The 20,465-nt window shown below is 38.8% G+C and overlaps 1 protein-coding gene across 2 annotated transcripts in view; it reads left to right on the top strand.

Moving 5' to 3' along the window:
* The window catches only part of HnRNP-K (Heterogeneous nuclear ribonucleoprotein K), a 281,790-nt gene that overhangs the window by 187,634 nt on the left and 73,691 nt on the right, over positions 1-20,465 (top strand). For both annotated transcript variants that reach the window (XM_067145808.2, XM_067145809.2), the window contains exons 7-9: positions 3,802-3,918; positions 16,615-16,743; positions 16,955-17,184. In XM_067145808.2, coding sequence (XP_067001909.1) covers positions 3,802-3,918; positions 16,615-16,743; positions 16,955-17,184 — 476 coding nt within the window. The remainder of the gene's footprint in view (positions 1-3,801; positions 3,919-16,614; positions 16,744-16,954; positions 17,185-20,465) is intronic.

Genomic DNA, 20,465 nt, shown 5'->3' with positions numbered 1-20,465 from the left:
TTGGGGGGCGTCTTTCTATTCTTTTCTTCAGTTTCAGTTGGCGAGTCATTATCACGGGGTTATGATCGGAGACAGAATCAGCCCCAGGTTAGCTTTTACTTGATTCCGATACCGTTCTGTTATATAGTCTATTTGATATCTACTATCATTTCCAGGCATTGTCCATGTATATCTTCTCCTTTTTGGCTGTTTGAAGAGAGTATTTGTAGTAATAAGGGAGTGACTTCGACAAAGTTCGATGAGCTTTCCTCCCCTTTTGTTTTTGGAACCAAGCTCATAATCACCCATCGTATCATCTTCTATGCCTTCTCCAACAACTGCGTTCAGGTTGTATAACTAAATATATATAACAAGAATAACTACTATTTGAGACACATCAAAACCTGTCTCTGGCTAAGTACATCTCTTGTCACTAAGATTGCCAGTTCTCAGTGAGGAGTGTCTTTGAGTATTGCTCTACTCAGGTGTGAAGTAAATTTTATAAACTAAATGGAGAACATCATCTTGTTATCTGCTCTGTCTTCTTTCGTATAATGGCGAGAAAGACCTTCCTCTCTCACCATGATCAACAGATGCTAAGGCGTTCAGTATTTGTTTGTGGATGCTAAGACCCTCTTTAGCTCTAGTCGCTGAAGTGTATAGACTCTAAAATCTCCCTCCATCTCCCATATCACATGGTCCAGTAAGATCTGGTGTACTATCCCTTCTTCTTTCCATTGCTGTATATCCATCATCTTGTTTCGTAACGCTCATTCACATAGGTTGATAGTTCACAGGCTTCACAAGCATCAGGTAACAAGCTTCAAAAACTGGGAGTTGACAAATTCCGTCGCTTCTGAATAGGGTGGGGATTAGGTAAATCTACAATCTTGATGGCGTCCTTTATGTGGTAATGGGCTAAAATTAGCACGTGTCTGGTCGACTAGCCTGGGGCTACTGGAATTTACTGCAAGCTATTAATATAGGCGATCTTGTAATACCTTAGTCAAGACTTATCTCGTTCAGATTTCGTTATTGCCGTGATACAAAGAAAACTCGTTCAGATTTCATTATTGCCGTGATATAAAGAAATGAGATAATGTGAAATGGATGACTAAAAACCTTATACATACGCATAACAATGTTAAATATAAACATCTTACAAATAAATTGTACAGTTTGAGAATTTTATATACATTCTGTGATGTTCGAAAGATCACAGTACAGTGCAAGAGTATGTAGTATATGTTACTGTAATTCTTGCGTGTTGTGCGACCTATTGGAGAATGGCACGGGCTGGTATGCAGTGCACTGTGTTTGAAACAAATGGTTACTGGGGATGCAAAAGAATAAATAAACCAAGTTGCTAATCTGCGTGATCCCCATCAGATTGCAATATTCATGCAAAGTATAGTCTTGTGTTTATAATTTCAACACTTTTTTTTTCTCGTATGAACTAAATAGAAGACCAAATTAGAATGTCATCTAATTCTTCTCTGGAAGTGAGCACAAGTTGATGCCAAAGACCAACTTATGTGTCTCTCAGGGCATAGATGTACATAACAATCTAAAGAACCACTCTTCTATTCCCCAATAACAAACTTTGACTGCTTAGATTGATGCTTTCATGGCCGAGAATAATAGGCGTAATATCAGTTGGTTTGTGCCTTCAGAAATGACGCAAACGGCAGATGAATTTGACTTTTCACAAATACATGAGGCTGTTAGATTCAAACCCTTATGTTTTCACATTCGCCGTTTTTCGGAAAAGAAATATTTATTTGAAACTCAGGTTCTGTGTCGAGCACCCGCACCACCACTACCAGCGCGCACACACACTTTTCAGGGCCGGTTTCATCAATATAGGTTGGACCTTAATCCCGAATTATGCAGTTTTAACTCTTAATTTGTTAATTCCGTTTAATCAAGGGGGGTTAATTTTAACTCGAGGTTAAGGCCGGGGTTGAACTGTTGAGATCGGAATACCATTTCATGTGTACAGGAGGAATATACTTCTGTGCCAATTTCATCACACCTCTGTACTTCTTGTTATTCAAAGGCAGTGGAGTTTGGTACAACTTGAACGAGAGAGAGGCGGGAATACGGAATATGAAGGGGCGGATTAATCCTGGTTTTGCGAGTTGGAACATGTAAGGAAAAGGATGCAGGTTCAGGAGAACGAAATAAACCGTTAACAGCGTTATATAGGAATCTAATGTCGGCTACTTTCCTGAGACTAGATAACGGGTGAAGGTTTAACTTGTCTAGTATCTGATTACTGCTCAGGTTTCGACAATCAGATACTCTGGCTCTAACAATGGCACAGAAGAATGACTGCACGCGGTCAATATGATTCAGATTAGTGGGTGAAGAGGTAGACCAAATGGAAGGCGCGAATTCAATAATTGGTAGGATGCAAGATAGTAGGCTCGGAGGGCGTGGATATCGGTGATGTCAGAAAATCTATACAACAAACCGAGAAGTGACATTGCTCGTGCGGTTATCTTTTGTATATGGGGGACAAATAACAATTTACTGTCAAACATCACTCCTAAGTCATTTTCTTCTGTTCTGTTCTCAACGCCGTCTTTCAGCTGAGCTGCTCTCATTTGAACACAAAGCAGGGGCCTGTTCCACGAACGAACTTTGCACTTTTCAGTTCAGATTTTGTTCCACCACCACTTTTCAGATTTAGCTTGAAAAGTGAAAAGTTAGAAATCTTTTCACTTTTCAAGCCTGTTATGTTCCTCCATTGGTACAGAAATGCAAAGTGCAAAGAAATGATCGGTCATTTATTGAAACATGCAACAAAAGGAAGTCAATTCCTTTACGAAAAAGAACAAATTCTTATATGCTTATATACATTGGTTAGTAAATGGTGCCTAGCTGCACAGTGTAGCAGCAATGCATGGGACATCCAAATCAATTATTTGCAGAACTGTTATCAAAGTCGTAGATTGTATAGTAATTGTAATATTTCCTAACAGTACGTTGGCCTTACAATCCACTTAATATACGCGACGGGATTTCTAATGAAAAGTGAATTTCCTTCTGTGTGTGGATGTGTTGACGGTAGCCTACTCTCGTTAACATTGATGTGTGTCATCATGTGAGAGGTTATCTTTAAAGTTGTCAAAAGGATGTCACGTTTCTCCGTGACAACTTCCAGCACGGCCAGCTTCTTGTAATAACCTTTCTTTCCCCTGATAAAAACTTTAACGACACGACAATTATACCGTCAAGTTCGCCGCGAAAAGTAAAGCATTAAAATCATAGAGTATTAGGCCTATAGAGTTTGCTTATGGAATAAACTCGATCGGATCACTCATTCGCAAAGACTTCACTTCGCAAAGAAATAAGTACAATCTAGATCATGGTGGAACAGAAAGACTTCCCAAGAATTGAAAAGTGAAGTGCGAAGTTCGTTCGTGGAACAGGCCCCAGAACAAACTACCACCATTATAGTTAGGAAAACTACAAATTGGGCATTACTCCTTTAAGTAGATTCTACTTAGATGGCTGATTACATCTGAAAAATATTTCCTTTTTGATCTTAAGGCAGGATGAACAAGTAGCATTACCAGCTTTTTAAATTCGTATTTTTCCATTTATATTACGTGCACGCTATCAAGGCATATTGTTCGTGGCCATCACTTGTCCATATGTGATTTTTTGAGAAGGGTCGAGCGCCACCTTCTTCACCCATTTAAATTGACTGTTTTCTTGTGGAATGGTTTTGTCATAATGTTTCATTCATTTGTTTTGTTACACTTGTTTGAGTATGGCTCAATGGTATATGAACTTTTCTTTTTTTTTAAATAGGCTTCGAACCGACAAGGTTCTCGCAACGATGACGTGGAACTGCGACTTCTGGTTCACCAGAGCCAGGCTGGTTGCATAATTGGGAAATCGGGGTTCAAAATCAAGGAACTTCGAGAGGTGAGTACCATATTTCATTCCAGTGATTTACTGTCATTTGTTTTTTGGGATAAGTTTCACAATAATTTTCCTTTGTAAAATACTTGCTGACGCCTTTTTAAGTCCATACGTAGAAATGTACTACTGCTGCTGCTGCTGCTACTGTTGCGATTGCTTTGAGTTACGAATGTTACGTTTTACCAGTGGACAGATTAAAGCTGTGATTTAATGTCTGGAATTCGGCGGACATGCCTGCTTTATGACAATGTAAACATTCTCTCTGCTTTTGAAGCTCTGGCTTGATAGGCTTGGTTCTTGCGTCCGTATTAGTATTGCTTACGTCACCCTAATGACCCCTTGCTTTATTGTTGATTAGTCAGTGTAAAATTGTCCAACGTTGGAAGAACGCCTTTTCTTTGTGCTTGAAGTGAGGTAACATGCGCTCAGTTGCAGCGCGATCAATAGCGATGGGCCAGGTTATCTGACCGGCGCGAGGCACTGGGTGGAACAACGCCTCTCATGTAGCGTCATTTGTTGCCCGCCAGACTTGGTCACAGAACCACAATCCTTTTGCTGTAACTTGAATCTCATTGCTACGCTAACGACAGTTTACACTGTGTGTGTAATTCTTCATAGACCCAGGACTTGCTTGACGAAATGTTGAATATAAATGCTTCCGACCGGAAGCGTGGCGTAGTCGGACGTCACAATGCTTAAGGTTGTTTAAGGTTTGACGCAGTCAGTTCGCATTGAAGATTACTTGAAAGCGAAAGGTCCGTTAGTGGAAGTTCTGGCATAGTAATCCCGCTCTCCAGGACGAAACCCTTGCACTCCACTTCTGTGAAAATTATAACCTATTGATGGGAAGTTATTATTATTATTATTATTATTATTATTATTATTATTATGTGAATCACTCTAGAGCATTAAAGATTGCACCGGCGTTCAGACTTCACTGATATTACCGTGTAACGGAATTATGAAACTCGACGATTGTTCGTTCATACTGCGTCTTAGGCCAGAAACATGTTTGCAGTTCATCTTGCCGCGCTCATCTCGCCGTGCACCACGCATCTTGCCTCAGCTCTGCGTCGTAAGCATTTCTCCTCGCCACAGTTCCCGCCGTTTAACCATCAAGTCGCGTGAAAAAATTTACGCGTAATTAGTTGCGGACGGAAGAAACTTCCAGGTTTGGGAAATGGATGGAAATGTTGTTTAAAAAGTTATTGGTACACCTGGCTATTTTAAACTTGCTAAAATTCTATAATTATTATTTCTAAATTAAGAAATGTTTCATTTTGACTACCGGTACTTATACCTTATATTTATTTTGGCAAAGTAAAATTAAAAAAATATGCAAGTCAAAAACAAATTATAAAAAAGTTTTTAACTGCAAAACTTGAAATATAGTGTAGTTATACAATTATAAACTACTAATATTTAAATATTTGAAAATAACATTTAAAAATAAAAAAATTATAAAAATAAAAATAAACCATGAAGTAAAAAGAACAAAACAAGAAAAACCTTAAACCAGTCTCTATGCTTCATCACTGCTGCCTTGGTTACCATCTTCTGCACAGTTTGTTGAGAAGGAAGTTGTATGGTGCATACAAATTAATCTTGAACACTTTGAGCGTGTCACAACAGTTTTTCTGTTTTCCTTCCAAGTACAATATGCACAGCGCCCGGCTGCTCAAGCTGCAGGGGGTCTTCTCGTGTCTTCATCTTCGGTACCAGTGATTTTTTTAAATTCTATTTTCTTGCCTGTTGCTTGTTGAGGTAGATTTTCCTGTAGAGCTCTTCATCTAATATGATCCGTAGACAGATCTTTTGCAAGAGTTCTTAAAAAGTTTCTGCGGGCAATATTTGCCTGCGTGTTGGCTATATTATGTTAGCATTCACTACACCAATGTTCATAAGAGCAAAAACAGAGCCAAGGGACATCAGTTTTTCTTCAGACATTGTAGGCTGCCTTCAATTTGTCCAAGATATCAACTCCTCCTTTAGTTGTTATAGTAAGTCAACATTTCTGGCTTCAGTGGGTCACCGCTTTAAACGTCAATGTCATCTGAATTGTTCAATGATGAAAGCAACAAGACAATTTTATTTTTCTTTGCTTTGTAGGAAAGTAGTTTTGTCATAACTGTAAAAACAAAAAAAGAGTATTCTTTACATTAAGACATTTATTTAATAATAATTATTGTACTCTTTACTGGTCGGTTAGTATGCTCTTATACTATAGGTGTTGATTCAACTTTTTTTATGTAAGGTACTGACAAGAGAGCTGATGGTCACTTGCTAATTCATCACAGAGCGGTGTAGAGCAGAAGTAATTGTCTACAGTCCATTCCTACTTGACTGGTAAATAGGCCGTGTTAATCTAAGCACAACATCCTTTGCTCTATTGCTTGCATTGAATGGTCCTTGTTGTTGCTTCCGTTTTGCTGGCATAACATGTCTTAGAATCAGCCAGGGCGTATACGTTTATGCTGTATTTAGCAGGTTTTGATTTCATGTACTGCCTAAACGGGTACTGGCCTCTATGAGGTTCTAACATTTCATCTATAGTGACGTTTTCTCTAAGGGCGTAGTTGTTGACACAGTTTTTATTGATGACTTCAAATATTTATCGCAGTGGAACTTGTTTGTCAAGCTGTTGGCTTTCTTGTCTTGTTAGCATCGTCGTATCCTAGACTGCTCAATAGAAACCTCCATCTTTTCAAAGACAATGTAGATCGGAAGAATTCCACACAATTAAAATCATTTGCATACAAGTCATCCAGATTTAAGTACGGCGATTTCAGGGCTCCCGCCATATACATTAGACCCAACAGATTTCATTTCAGTACCATCTGTATCCTTTGTAGCCCGCCTGGTGGCCATGATCGTTAAGGCTCTGAAGTCTAAACAGTCTGACACCGAGGTTAGCTGGTTCGAGTCCCGTTGGTCGAAAAAATTTTCACCATTAGAATGTTGGCCAGCAGGGTAGGGGAGGTGGTGGTATACAATTTCTAATCACTAGATTGCGTGCCAAAAGCCTGGATTGAATTCCAAAACTCTCCGCAGTGCTCTGGAGTGAGGGCATATGACGCTGTTGGTGATTCATCCGTCGGATGGAGACGTTAAGCCTTGAGCAGACCCCTTGGTGCTACTCAACAGGAGTAGGCTATGTGACGGCACCGGGTTTCACCCTCTCCCTACTATCATACATCAGGTCGTTCATTTCATCTCGTTGACTCCTCTGAAGTTGACGTCAGGTAGGGCATCCGGTCATAAAACCCGCCACGACATTCATCTCACCTCATACCCGACCCCCGTATGGAAATGGGACAAGGGTTGGACAAACCCTGTCTGTATCCTTCGTATATATGTATTTCTTCCATAATGCTGTCGGTTTACAATAATTTGGTCATTTGTGTAGCAGACAATTATAGCTATCATGGGGTCTGTAAAAAAAAAGAAAAAAACTCCAACAATCCCAAGGCTTTACGAGCCTCTCCAGCATGTCTTTGTGGACCAGGTAGATGCATTCTCAGAATGTTGTTAGGTCTACGTCCAGCATTCCTAGAAATAGGTGTATTAAATGAATACCAGTGAATTTGTGTTTCTGTTAACATAAAAAACAGGGATTGGCTGTGGAACTGGATGTACATCTGGCACTGGATGTGGCTGTTCTTCATCTTCACATTGTTCTGTGCCCGTGTTGTGGTCAGAAACTTCTAAATCGTCTTCAATGTCACTACTGTTTGAAAAGATGTCATCCTCCTCTGACAGTGGCTCCAATAACAGAACATTAATTCTGCTTTCTTCTCTAGGATCCATTATGAAGTAAAAAACACCCAAAATTACATAGAATTAAACAATATAATCTAAATTATACACGCATTTAGTCTCGCAGAGGACTTTCTACAGTTTACTTTAGCAGCACAGATAGTCGCACACGGAAGATCAGACCAGGTCATTTAACAAATCGTTGTTGACAAACACGCTTCCGGCTGAACACGGACGAAATCAGAAGTGAAAGTTTTTGGGCAGTGGGGGAGCTGTTGGGTCAGCCTCCACCTCACACCGGTACAGTCTGCGCAAAACAAATAGGATCCAGGTGAAAATCCTGTGGTGGGACTAATTGAAGGTTCATATATCAAGTAATAATATTTAGTCGGTAAGCATGTTGCTTTCAGAGAACACTAAAAAGACTCTGTGCTACCGTAATATTGGGATGCTTGCAGACTCTGCCATTGATTTATCTGCTAGTAACGCAGTAGAGTCGTGTTTAATTTCTGGTATGAAAAGAAAATACAGCCTGCATGCACTCGATGAGGAGCAGACCGAACAGGGAGAATTCTATAAATTGAAATGTCGTATGGCTTTTAGTGCCGGGATATCCCAGGACGGGTTCGGCTCTCCAAATGCAGGTCTTTCTATTCGACTCCCGTAGGCGACCTGCATGTCCGTGATAAGGATGAAATGATGATGAAGACAACACACACACCCAGCCCCCGTGCCAATGAAATGAACCAATTAAGGTTAAAATCCCCGACCCGGCCGGGAATCGAACCTGGGATCCTCTGAACCGAAGGCCAGTACGCTGACCGTTCAGCCAACGAGTCGGACTCTATAAATTGTATCAGAAGCTTAAAATGTACTCAGACAGATTTTATGAATATATATGCACAGATCAATCAACGTTTAATATACTGAAGCTAAGAGAACCTACAATCAAAAAAAAGTGCACACCAACTTGCATAGGCAACCAGTCGTTGACTAAGAAAGGTTGATGGTTACTCTTCTGTAATTGTTCATTATTAGGGGCCTTATTTTGGTGAAATAAAACTGTTGATTTCGGTGCTAAAACTGACACTATTTCGGTAGGTATTTCGTGTAATAAATTGTTATACTGATCAATGTTTCCTGTGAAATCTTCCTTGTAATAGCATATGGGGGTAAATGTAACTAGTTTTGTGATAAGGGGTTTTAAAGTAAACTTGTAATGTATCATTGTTATTAAATCTTAGAAAAACCAAATATGCAAATTGTTATAGAAATAAATATATACATCACTGATACTTCGAAATGAAGTTACGTGATCTGCCCTGTGATACACTTTTATACATAGTCTACATTTTTTGACGTTGAATTACTTGTCTTCAAAGTAAAAACTAAGTATGGTTTCAACATTATCAGGATGCAGAGTTGTGTGACAGTCAGAAAGTGTCTTCATGCAAGGAGAGAAGCTCCTCTCGCTGACCACATTAGACGTCTGAAACCATAATGCTTCTGAGCACTTGGATGCAAATTCACTGTGGTCTTTTATAAAATCTCCTAAAACTTTGCCAACACTGTCTTCTTTCACTTCCTCAACCAGATGTGCTTACATTGCATTTTGCAAAGTCATATAGCCCTGGAAGATGTTCATGGATATGCTCTTTTTCCCCGGTCGGGGATGAGTAACTCAGATGGTTAAGGCGCTGGCTTTCTGACCCCAACTTGGCAGGTCCGATCCTGGCTCAGTCCGGTGGTATTTGAAGGAGTTCAAATATATCAGCCTCGTGTCACTAGTTTACTGGCATGTAAAAGAACTCCTGCGGGACAACATTCCGGTATCTCAGCGTCTCCGGAAAACTTAAAAGTGGTTAGTGGGATGTAAAAACAATAACATTACTACTCAAACAGGCGATTTATATACAATAGGCCTACCAATACTGTCATATTTTACAGTAAAGGCAGTATTATTTATCTCTCCTCTTATACGCATTCTGTTCCTCATGCCAGGATTATCCTATTTTTTTTAGAGGAATGTTGGCTTGCATGAATGCTTTTTTTTTTTTTGTGTTTATTACGAATTGCTCTCTATAATTTTTCAACATCTTTAAGATTTGTAAAGTATCGCAGATTGTTATTTGCCGCTTAGAATTATGTTCATTTGCTTCATTCTGATTCTCTGCAGTGTATATCGCATGTTTCAACTTTACGAATATTACCGGTACACTATTAATACATTAGAATCTTTCTTGCAGCATCAAATACATAGAATCCCTCACCGTTGTATTCCTCGGCCCTCGAAAAACCTGTTGTGACTTCAGTTTTCGGCATTTGTATACTTAAATGTTGGACATTTGGCGATAAATGTTCGTATGTAACGAAATGTCATTGCGCAATTCTGTATCTACGACCGGTCTTGTATCTTGTTGCAACCACAACGCTGTTTGCTGTAATCGATAACACAATTGATAACGGATATTGATTTTTATAGACTGCCTTAGAGATCGCGGAACTGAATACACATACTTTTGATACACAGTGAGTACCACTTTGTGTGCATTTGTGTAGAGAATATACAGCGCTATCAATCAAATGAGAAGGAAACGACGATAGTCAAGTTCTCCGGTGCCATTTCACATTTTTCGCACCAAGTGGGGTATATTTCATGATTATTTGCGCATTAAATCAATTTTGCGATATTTTGCGAGTTCCTTCTGCTAAAATACGATATTTGTAGTACCTGGAAAGTCATATATAGACAAGAAAGGAGATATCAAAAACCTCGTGCATATCGTTATAACGGAAAAACACGGTACCTAATCATTATCTATAATTTACATACATTTATTTTTAATTCTTCCTATTTTTGACCAATATAACCTCCACTATGGTCAGTACTCTTCCCCTAGTATAAAGGATAATTACTTACGTGCTTGCGTAATACCCAACCTCATTTTCAAGCGTATTGATTTGATGCTTTATTTGGCGAGTGTATCGTCAGTCGCCTTTGTGTATCGTGTTTCCTGCTCGCTAAAGCGGCATGTGTGCTTTACGGCTGATTCGGAACTGCAATCGTCCTACAAGCAAGAGAGGCGAGCGTGCGCTAGCTACTCAGTTACTCGGGACAAAAAATGACTTTCTTATTGTGTGGTTCGCATACAATTAACGTAGTTCCTGTTTGTAATTTCGTTGGAGTTGTAGGTCACGTGTTTTTTCTAGCAGTTTCGTGCTTTTTCCTGTGTCTTACGTTAATAACGTATGAGACATACCGATCTGTTTTATATGTGGTAGTTTCACGTATTTCGATGCAATTTTGTTCATTCTTAATAATTTTAATGAGTTGGAATGTATTTCAGGGAGTTGTGTCGGTGACAGTTTCTGGTATTTTCTTTTCACATTATGCCCAAAGCACATAAACGTTCTTACTTATCTCAAAGTGTTCAGAAATACCTATAAAATTAAATTTCCATTCATTTTACATTCCAATAAAGGAAACTATTATGCATTTGGTTGCGTGTGTCTGTGTGATACAAATAGTAAAACCTTGATGTCCTGAATCACCTCGGGAGATATTATTGCGAATTATCGTAATTTTGAGATACAGAGAATACCATTTTTGAGCGTGTATAGCAAATAATTGAATCACATGCATCTACGGGCTCTCACGGAATACATTATTTTTAACAGTACTTAAAAATATACAAAGACTCTATTTTACGGCATTACTTCAATTATAACACTATTATAGTAACTTTTTACAAGTAGAAGTGAAACAAGAAACATAGCTCCGTTAACACCCTTGGAAAAAATCACTTCTGTTTGTTGTGGTAAACCTTTCCTCCCTTCACGCTGAAACTTCTTGTCAATACCACACAGCTGAGTTTCGTAAATGGTGCTTGTCATCCGCGATTTCTGGGCTTGCTTTCGTATGTGACCAGTAATTGACACCTGAGAAACAGCGAGGCTTTGCCGATCACTAGAAGTTTAAGTTTTTCGGTCCCCGTCATATTAGTTCCCAGCTTAACTGTAACCCTTTCTTTACTTGTTTACTGTTCCTCACAAACTACAAATGCCGTATTGCCCAGTTAGTGTTGCACAAATTCGAGTTGCAGAGTATTTTTTTTTTTTTTTTTTAAGGATTGAAAGGTTTGCTTTGAGAAATCAAGAAATTTGTGTAATTGAATTTTGATTAGTGAAATAAATATACGTGAAGAATGGGACAAACAGCCGGAAAATGTAAGTTACTTCGAGGTACTGAAAATTTGAGTAATGGAGGTTAGAGATACCGAGGTTCGACTGCATTATTATTCGCGTGTGTCGTAAATGAGTGTGCTTAGGTATAGTACGTGAACCTTTTCTTGATCTTAAGTTCCCATTCAGCATTATGGCGCTCAAGGATCAAGAAAAGGTTTGCGTACTAAACATTTTCTTGTAACCATTTTAATGTTTCTTAGTTTAAATTTAATTGTCAGTTCACATTGTAACTGTAGATATGTATGCCTTTTATCCTGTCCTTTTTCACTTTGACCATTGCGCAATATATGTGATGAAATCTATGAATTAAAAAAATCTTCCTATTTTTCATTTCTAAAAGTTGGCAGTTATGCTGCTGCATTTATTTCACTTTCACTATAATAGTCCTCTCCAGCAGCTGGCAAATTTCCATACATTGGCGCTAGCCCGTCCCAGTATTAGGTTGCTAAACAGGTAGTTGTATTACGTATATCAGCACCTATACACATACCAATTATCTACTATACTTGATATTGCCAATTGATCTTGACTCAGGTGAGGCAAGTAAGGCTGAGAGATTTGTTTTACCTCCTCACATGAGGCGTGGATATAATGGATCGCTTGAAATCTGATTATTCCAATTCAAGACTGAATAATTAATTGCTGGCCACTTTCTATCTCTATCCTTATGATCATCATGCATGGATTGTTTACAAAGAAAATTCCAATATACTTGTTACAGCAAAGGAAGTCACTCACAACTTAGTTATTCATGCTCATCAGATCATTTGATCAGAAGCATATCAATTCCAACCCTTCCCTTCATCTTGTCGGGAGAAAATAATGTTCATGGAGTAGGCAGTCTACTCACACTTAAGGCTGTGGGGGGGGAAAAAAAAAAAAAAAAAAATTCCAGTCACGACAGAAAATAGTTTCACTCAAAATCACTAACATTTGTTCCATGCCCTTGTAAAAAGCACGTAACCTTCATGGAGCAGACATGTACTTAGATGACTAAAAATGAGACCACTGTAAAGAGATTTCTTTCTCATATGGGCTGCATTTTTAATGTGTTTATGTTTTATTAACTGCCATTATCATTTAACTTCAACTTTACAGATGTGTTCTAAGTGAGCAAACATTGAAATTATGGATGTCAGGGGAAAGTCAGCAGATAATTCTTATGTAAATTGAAATAAATTTACCAAGCGAGTTGGCACGCAGCTGTAAGCTTGCTTTCGGGAGATAGTGGGTTCAAACCCCACTGTTGCCAGCCCTGAAGATGGTTTTCTGTGTATTCCCATTTTCATATAAAGCAACTGCTGGGGCTGTGCTTTAAGGCCATGGTACGTTCTTTTCCACTCTAGCCCTTTCCTGCCCCATCGTCGCCATAAGACCTGTCTGTGTCAGTGGCAAGGCCGATTTCATAAAAAAGTAAATTACAGTAGAAGTCCGCTATAGCGAGTATGTTATATAACGAGAACCCCGCTTTAACGATGCATTTTTGTCCGCCCCTTCAAAATTCCTATATTAAACTTTATATTATCCTTCGGTTACAGCAAGAGCCCTATCACTGACGCATTCGTTATTACGAGCGATTTCCCACGCTCAACTTTTCCGTTGCAGATATTCATGCACCCAGTCATTATACTGCATGCGATCGATCTTCGGTACCGTATGGTTTTCTCGCTATGCCCACCAGCGAGCGCTCTCATTGACATTCGAAGGCAATTCAAGAACAATAAAGGTGTTTTAAAAGTATTGAATAGGTGGAACAAATTAAAACACCGTTATTGTTGTTGAACTGTACATTTTCAATACGGACCTAAAATGAGGTTTATAACATGTAATTCAAAGGCAATGTCGGAGTCGATTAGTAATACCAGTCGACTGCTCTTCGGCTATGAAAATGAAAGAGAACATGTTTTCGTAATAAATGCATAAATAACGTGCCCTATAGCCGTTGTTAACTCGTTAAAGATAAACGCTGAATAAACGATCGCTGAATTTTAATGCTAAATACCGCAGTTAAGTAAGAATGAGATGGGCCTACACCTGATGATATGGCAGAGTGCGTCATTGATTACGAGGTTAGTTTATATTTTCTCGCGTCCGTTAAATTACGGAAAGGCTGTTATCATGTACATTTATAGCGAGGTTATAATTTTTCTACTGGCGCTTGAAGTATGTTTTCATCATACGTATAGTACAGTTAAGTTGGGATAGGTGACGCTATTTGAATAACAAAACTGAAACGTTTGCCGCTAAGTGCCATCGCTCATCTTCGGTGCGGTATAGTTTTCGCGCTATGTGCATTTGCGAGCTCTCTCATCAACTGCTGTTCTCTAAAGAAATTGTGAAAACGAAAGAGGGTAACATGTTTTCGTAATAAATGCGTAAATAACATGGCCAATAGCAGTTGTTAACTTGTTAAAAATAAAGGCTGAAGTAAACAATCTCTTAATTTTAATGGTATATCGTATACTGAAATTAAGTAAGAATGTGATACACCTCAGTATATGGCAGGGTACATCACTGATTTCAGAGGATGGTTTATATTTCTCACGTCTAGTTACATTTCAGAGAACTATTCCCATGTCAATTTTTAGCGAGGAGGTTATTTTTTCTCTACATACGAAATTGGTTTTCACGATACATGTACGGTTAGGTGACGCTGTTTGAAGGAGACAACTGAAATGCTTGCCACTGAAACCTCTGGAGTGATACCGTATTTCTCCGAATCTAAGACGACGTTTCTTTCTCAGAATCTCATGTGGAATATCAAGGGTCGTTTTTCATTTGCGGCCTGATAGTAATGAACTCCACTGGAAACTACCGCAGTAACCACGCTGTTTCTTTACACCCCCGCGTACGCATACACTAAACTCGTTGACAATAAACGATCGCCTCTTTATCATACATCGCTAGCTGCGGCGACCGGTTGTACAGTGCCTATGTGTAACGTTACTTGATCTCTGGAAATAGTGAAGAGAGAATGACGTTCTACAAAAAAAATTCTCAAATCTGCAGAATGGCATCAAAAGGCCACGGCTACTCATAGCAGAGTTATAGCGTGTCTGCTCTACCTGACGCTTAGTAAAATTAAGTTTTATAGACAGCAGGAATATTTTTGTGATGGATCGTCGTATTGTAAAGATACGCGGAATAGGTATTGCCGGCAAATTTTCAACGGTTTCTCGTCGATGTTATGATGCCAATTTTACGTTAATGTTTACTAAACACACGGAAATGTATATAATTGTGCAGCCGCAAGAAAATGGCATTGGTCTAACTAAAGCCAATATTCGGTGTTACCGTGAAGACAAAGATAGGTTAAAAATGCGTACTGCACGGGGAAAAAAAAAAAAAAAAAGCATTCGGTGGCCCCCAAAGAGGGCGCTTTAAAGAACTCGAAGATGAAATTGCGAGATGTTCACAAAAATGCAAGGGCGGAATTGACATACCGTGGCGCAATAAACTCGTTCGTTGACTTTCAAAGTCCACGATTAAGACCTATACATCGTTAGCCGCTGAAGTTGGCAGAATCCGGCAAGCAAGACGTGCGCGTAGCGGTAGCCAGCCAGATATCTGACGCCGAGTGAAAGTAACAGTTTTATAGTAAGCAAACATATTTTGCTGATGGATCGTCGTATTGTAGAGACGCGTGGAATGTGTATTCCCGGCAAATTTTCAACGAGTTCCCTTCGTTATTATGATGCCAATTTTAAGTCAATGGTTATTAAACCCGCTGGAATAAAGTATAATTGTACAGCCTCAAAAAAATACGGCATAACTAAAGCCAACGTTCGACGTCTACAAATGCGTACTGTATAAGAAAGACATTCATATTATTTTACGAAGCACTTTTTAAGCCTCATTAACATTTTTGAAGGAAAAAGTGGGAGTCATCTTGGATTCGCAGAAATACGCTAATATATTTTTTCCAGAATGAAATTAAATACACACTTTCATGTAGTATTAGATTTAGAAAAACAACAAACAAGTAAGCCTAGTGTGGATATTATAGGCGAAAACGCAAAGTTTTGAACAAACTGATTGCCATTTCATACTGATTTTAATGTGTATGGGGGTTTTTCCGATATTTAAAAAAAGTCGGATATAACGACAATCCGCTATAACGAGTAATTTTTTCGCTGTTGTGTATTTTCGCTATAACGGACTTCTACTGTATTATTTTCCTTCATAAATATTGCAATCATTGCATAAACATGTTATGTAAATTTATGCTGCTGCAGTAAACAATAATAGCAATGAAAATATGTGATAAAATCTTAAACACCTAAGTGATGGCGTCATAGAAATTATGCAAGTGATCCTGATTTAAGGATGAGTTGTTGACTTCTACCAAATATACCTTTAAGTGTTCTTAACCTACTGTCCAAGCTCACATTTATATTTAAAGGTTTCATTTTTTCATCTTTGTTCATGCAGAAATGCTAGAATGAAAGTGGGTAACTGTTTTCTCCTGTCCAACCAGATGCTGTTGCTACTTCTTATGTACTACGTTAGTAAACCTAACATTTTTTTGACGATTAGCCCCATTGTATTAATCTCCTCATTCTGGTGCAGATTTGATCTTATGCAAGCAAGCTTTTTATGACTTGATGTTGGTAAAGCAATACTTGGTCTTGCTGTTTGTGTTGTTAGTTTGTTTGGTTGCAGAGTAATAGACTAATGAATGGTGTAATTTTATCTTAGAAAACTGGTGCTCGGATCAAGATTTTCTCAAATTGCTGCCCACAGAGTACAGATAGAGTATGTCAGATTTCAGGAAGGCCGAATACCTGTATAGACTCTATCAGGGAGATCATGGAGCTCTTAAAGACTGTGAGTACATTAAACAGTTCATTTCAATTGAATGTGTCAAGTACATTTATGTGTTGTATTCAAGATTTTAATACTTCAAAAGCTGGAGTTTTATTCCTGTTTTATTTTTTGTATCATGTGGATATTTTACTTTCAGACAAATATTTGTATTTTAGTATGCTAGAAATTATAGATCCCTGTATTTATATTAACTGATTCTTTTTTTCACCAGTCTCCTATAAAGGGCATAAACAGCCCATATGATCCACATAATTATGACGACTACTATGCTCACGAATATGGTGGCTATGGTGATCCGGATGGCAAAGCCGGTCCAGGAATGCGTGGAATGGGTGGGCCACCCCCGATGGGAGGCCGTGGTGGTCGTTTTGGACTGGGTGGAGGCGGTGGTGGCATGGGGCCAGGACCAGGCCCTCGAGGTGGACCAAGAGGCGGCCTGGGGTAATTACAACCATATCTATTTTAAGAATATTGGAAAAATAAATTGAAAATTGTAGAAAAATGGCTATAGTGTTTTTGGCCTATTTAAGTCATATGCACCTAGCTACTTCCTTCGCAGACTATTAGGAGGAAACTGCTCTCTCTGCTCTGCAGGGAAGCTTTCACTAAAAAATCATATAATGGGTAATATTCTGTGAACTTAATTTAAATGAGGTATTAAGCCTGTGAATTATGTAGTGTGTTTATGTATGTTAGTAGTTTCCTTACTTTGCTGCCGTAGAAACTTAAGTCACCAGGGAAGAAACATTGTGGAGAAATGAGTGATTGATTTTTCTGTGGTTTCTGAATCAGATGGTGGTGTGTTGTTCTGCCAAGTTTCTTGGAATGTGTAAGTCAGGTGATCCTATGTGCTGTATCATACCATTAATAACAGAGTCAGACAGCATGTAACATTATTAGCATCGCTTATATCTCTGCCACTTAACAGTTGCATACAAAATCGGAGGGGGGGCCTCGGTCATTGACCCCAGTGACATTTCTCGGTCCTAACTCTCATACGATTGGTTAATTTATTTTAAGCAATTGTTACATTATTGTTTGATAATTATTCTGTTTCTGACAATGGAAGCCTCTTTAATTAATGCGTTATTGCTATTGTTGTATTTGGGTGTGTAGTTGGGATATCCAGTCAGTCTGTAAATAGTGCTGAAAGGTGGTGGTCTGTTTTCATCGCATGTTCAAAAATGTATAAATGGCCGAAAGTGACTGAGCAAGAAATTAACAAGGGACTCTAAAACTTGGACAGTGAATTTAGTTGCAATTTGAAAGTTCATCCAGTGAAATTAAAGATGTTGCTCAAGTAAGTCAGTTGAAAACTAACGGAAGTATGGAAATATTTGATTTTATTCTGTGACTCCCTCTTAAGTGTTCATTGTTTTGGGATATTTCTGAAGTCCTTGTGCATAAAAAGTTTGTTATACCCTGTTGATACACTGGCAGCCAACATGTAATACCATAACTAAATTGTAATAAATTTGTGTCCCTTGAAGAAAATGAGGTATGTCATTGATCAGTGTACGAGACAAGGTATTCAGTCATTTTGGAAGGGAGGGTCTGATCAATGGTTGAGGGTAAGTTGGATGTAAACCAGTTTGGTTTGACTACAGAGGTGCTCTCAGGATCTGATTTTCAGTATGCACCCGGTAATTGAAATATGCTATGAGAAGAATACAGTTACGTTTCGTAGACCTAGAGAAGGCATATGGCAGGAGTAGTAAGGAGAAAAGATGTTAGATGTACTGGGGAGTATGAAATTAATGGAGATTACTGAAAGCAATCAAAAGTATTTGTTGATAATTGTACTGCAGTGAGAATCGATGGTAGAATTACTTCTTGGGTCAGGGTCCATACAGGGGTTGGACAAGGCTGTTGTGAAAAAATACATGTACCATTACTGAATAGTATAAGTGACAGGGAGGGATTCAGTTAGATGAAAATGTAGTAAGCAGTTTGGCCGACATCAGTCACACTCGGGTTCGAAATAACTGATTCCTTGAGGGAGAATGGATGCAAAGTGCTCCAGCTACATGCCTGGAAATGCTGTGCATCGATAATACAGTTCCAGGGTTTGATCAACCTCGCAAGGTATGGTCAATGCTCAACCGACTCAGGACGGGACACCGAAGATGTGGGGATTCGCTTTTTAAACGGCGAATGCTGTCCTAGCCGGTATGCGACTGTGGTTCACTGCGACAAACTATTAAACACATCAGGAAGGAATGCAGCATCAGAGCACATGGAGGGCCATATGAAGACTTCTTGTTAGCAACCCCAAAATATATTGGGTACATACAAGGTCTAGATGTATGTTTGTAGTTTGGTTCATTTGTAATAGTATTTGTATGCCATATGCTAAATAAAATAAATGGCACATTGTGCTGGAAGCCTTAAGTCTAATAACTTAATACTTTAAAATAGGTGAAATGAGTATGATACGAACATTAGCCTTTCGAAGACTGAAGTGTTGTTAGTAAGTAATAAGCCTAATGAACTAATATCAGGTTGGGAATACAAAGCTGGAACAGGTAGATGATTTCAAGTACCGTATTTACGCGAATAATCCCCGCCACCGAATAATTCCCGCACCCTAACTTTAGGAAGGCTGATTTAAAAAAAAATTCCAACATTGACTCAAATAAAACCTGCACCCCAATTTTGTGTTTCAATTTTTTTTAAAAAATATGCTGGTATTATTCGCGTAAATACGGTATTCAGGATGATTCTTCTCCCAGGATGGTAGTATAGTGAGATAGAATCAAGGTGCAGCAAAGCTAATCCAGCGAGTTTGCAGTTGCGATCACCTGTATTCTGTAAGCAAGAAGTCAGCTCCCCAACAAAACTATATTTAAATCGGTCTATTTTCAGACCAACTTCGCTTTATGGGAGTGAAAGCAGGGTGGACTCAAGATGTCTTCTTCATATGTTAAAAGCAACAGATGTAAAAATAGCAGGAATGATTGCTGGTAAGAGGAGGGGGAACGATAGCAGCATGGTACTCAGAATCAGGAGATAAAAGGCTATTTTAGGAATGAATTTTATGGGTGAAGCTGTACTCGTGAGAAGTCGGTGTGCTGCTATTCCTACTGAAAATAAGAACTTTATCTCATTTTACCAAGGAAGCTGCAACATCAGCGTCCAGTGAATGATACATGGTTAGCAGAATTACTTTCTTTTACCACAAGGAAGCTTAAATTCTACAGAAGTTGGTTCAAATTCTAATTCAGAATTGTGCACTACAAGATAATTCCTGAAGTTTCAAATATACAAACACCCCATGCTCTATAATAACCTGATGGTAACTACTTACCAGATAATAACCTATATTAATCAGTTCATCATTATTACATTAATATTCAGATAACCATATCCTGCCGTCTCTTCTTCATCCATTCCCTTTTCCAGATTCTCTCCGAGTAGGTTAATGTGCCAAAGCCCTCCACCTTTCTCTTTCTTTCCACCATTTCTCTTCTAGTACTTAGTGCTATCAACTCCTATTTGCAATACAATCCACAACAGAGCTCCTCCATCTCATTGGGCCGTCCCCTTGGCCTCTTTCCAGTCTTTGTATCCATGAATGTTCTCTTTGGTATTCTCTCTCGTTGCATTCTCATGTGTCCAGACCATTTTAGCTTTGCTATATCAATCTCTTCTTGAAGTTTACACACTCCCACACTTTCTTTCCTCATTTTGTATTCTATCTCGTCTTGTCTTTCCCTGTATGC

The sequence above is a fragment of the Anabrus simplex genome, chromosome 4 (assembly GCF_040414725.1).
Source record: "Anabrus simplex isolate iqAnaSimp1 chromosome 4, ASM4041472v1, whole genome shotgun sequence".
Classification (NCBI taxonomy): Eukaryota; Metazoa; Arthropoda; class Insecta; order Orthoptera; family Tettigoniidae; genus Anabrus; species Anabrus simplex.
The sequence above is the reverse complement of the archived record's forward strand: the minus strand, read 5'-3'. Positions and strand labels throughout refer to the sequence as shown.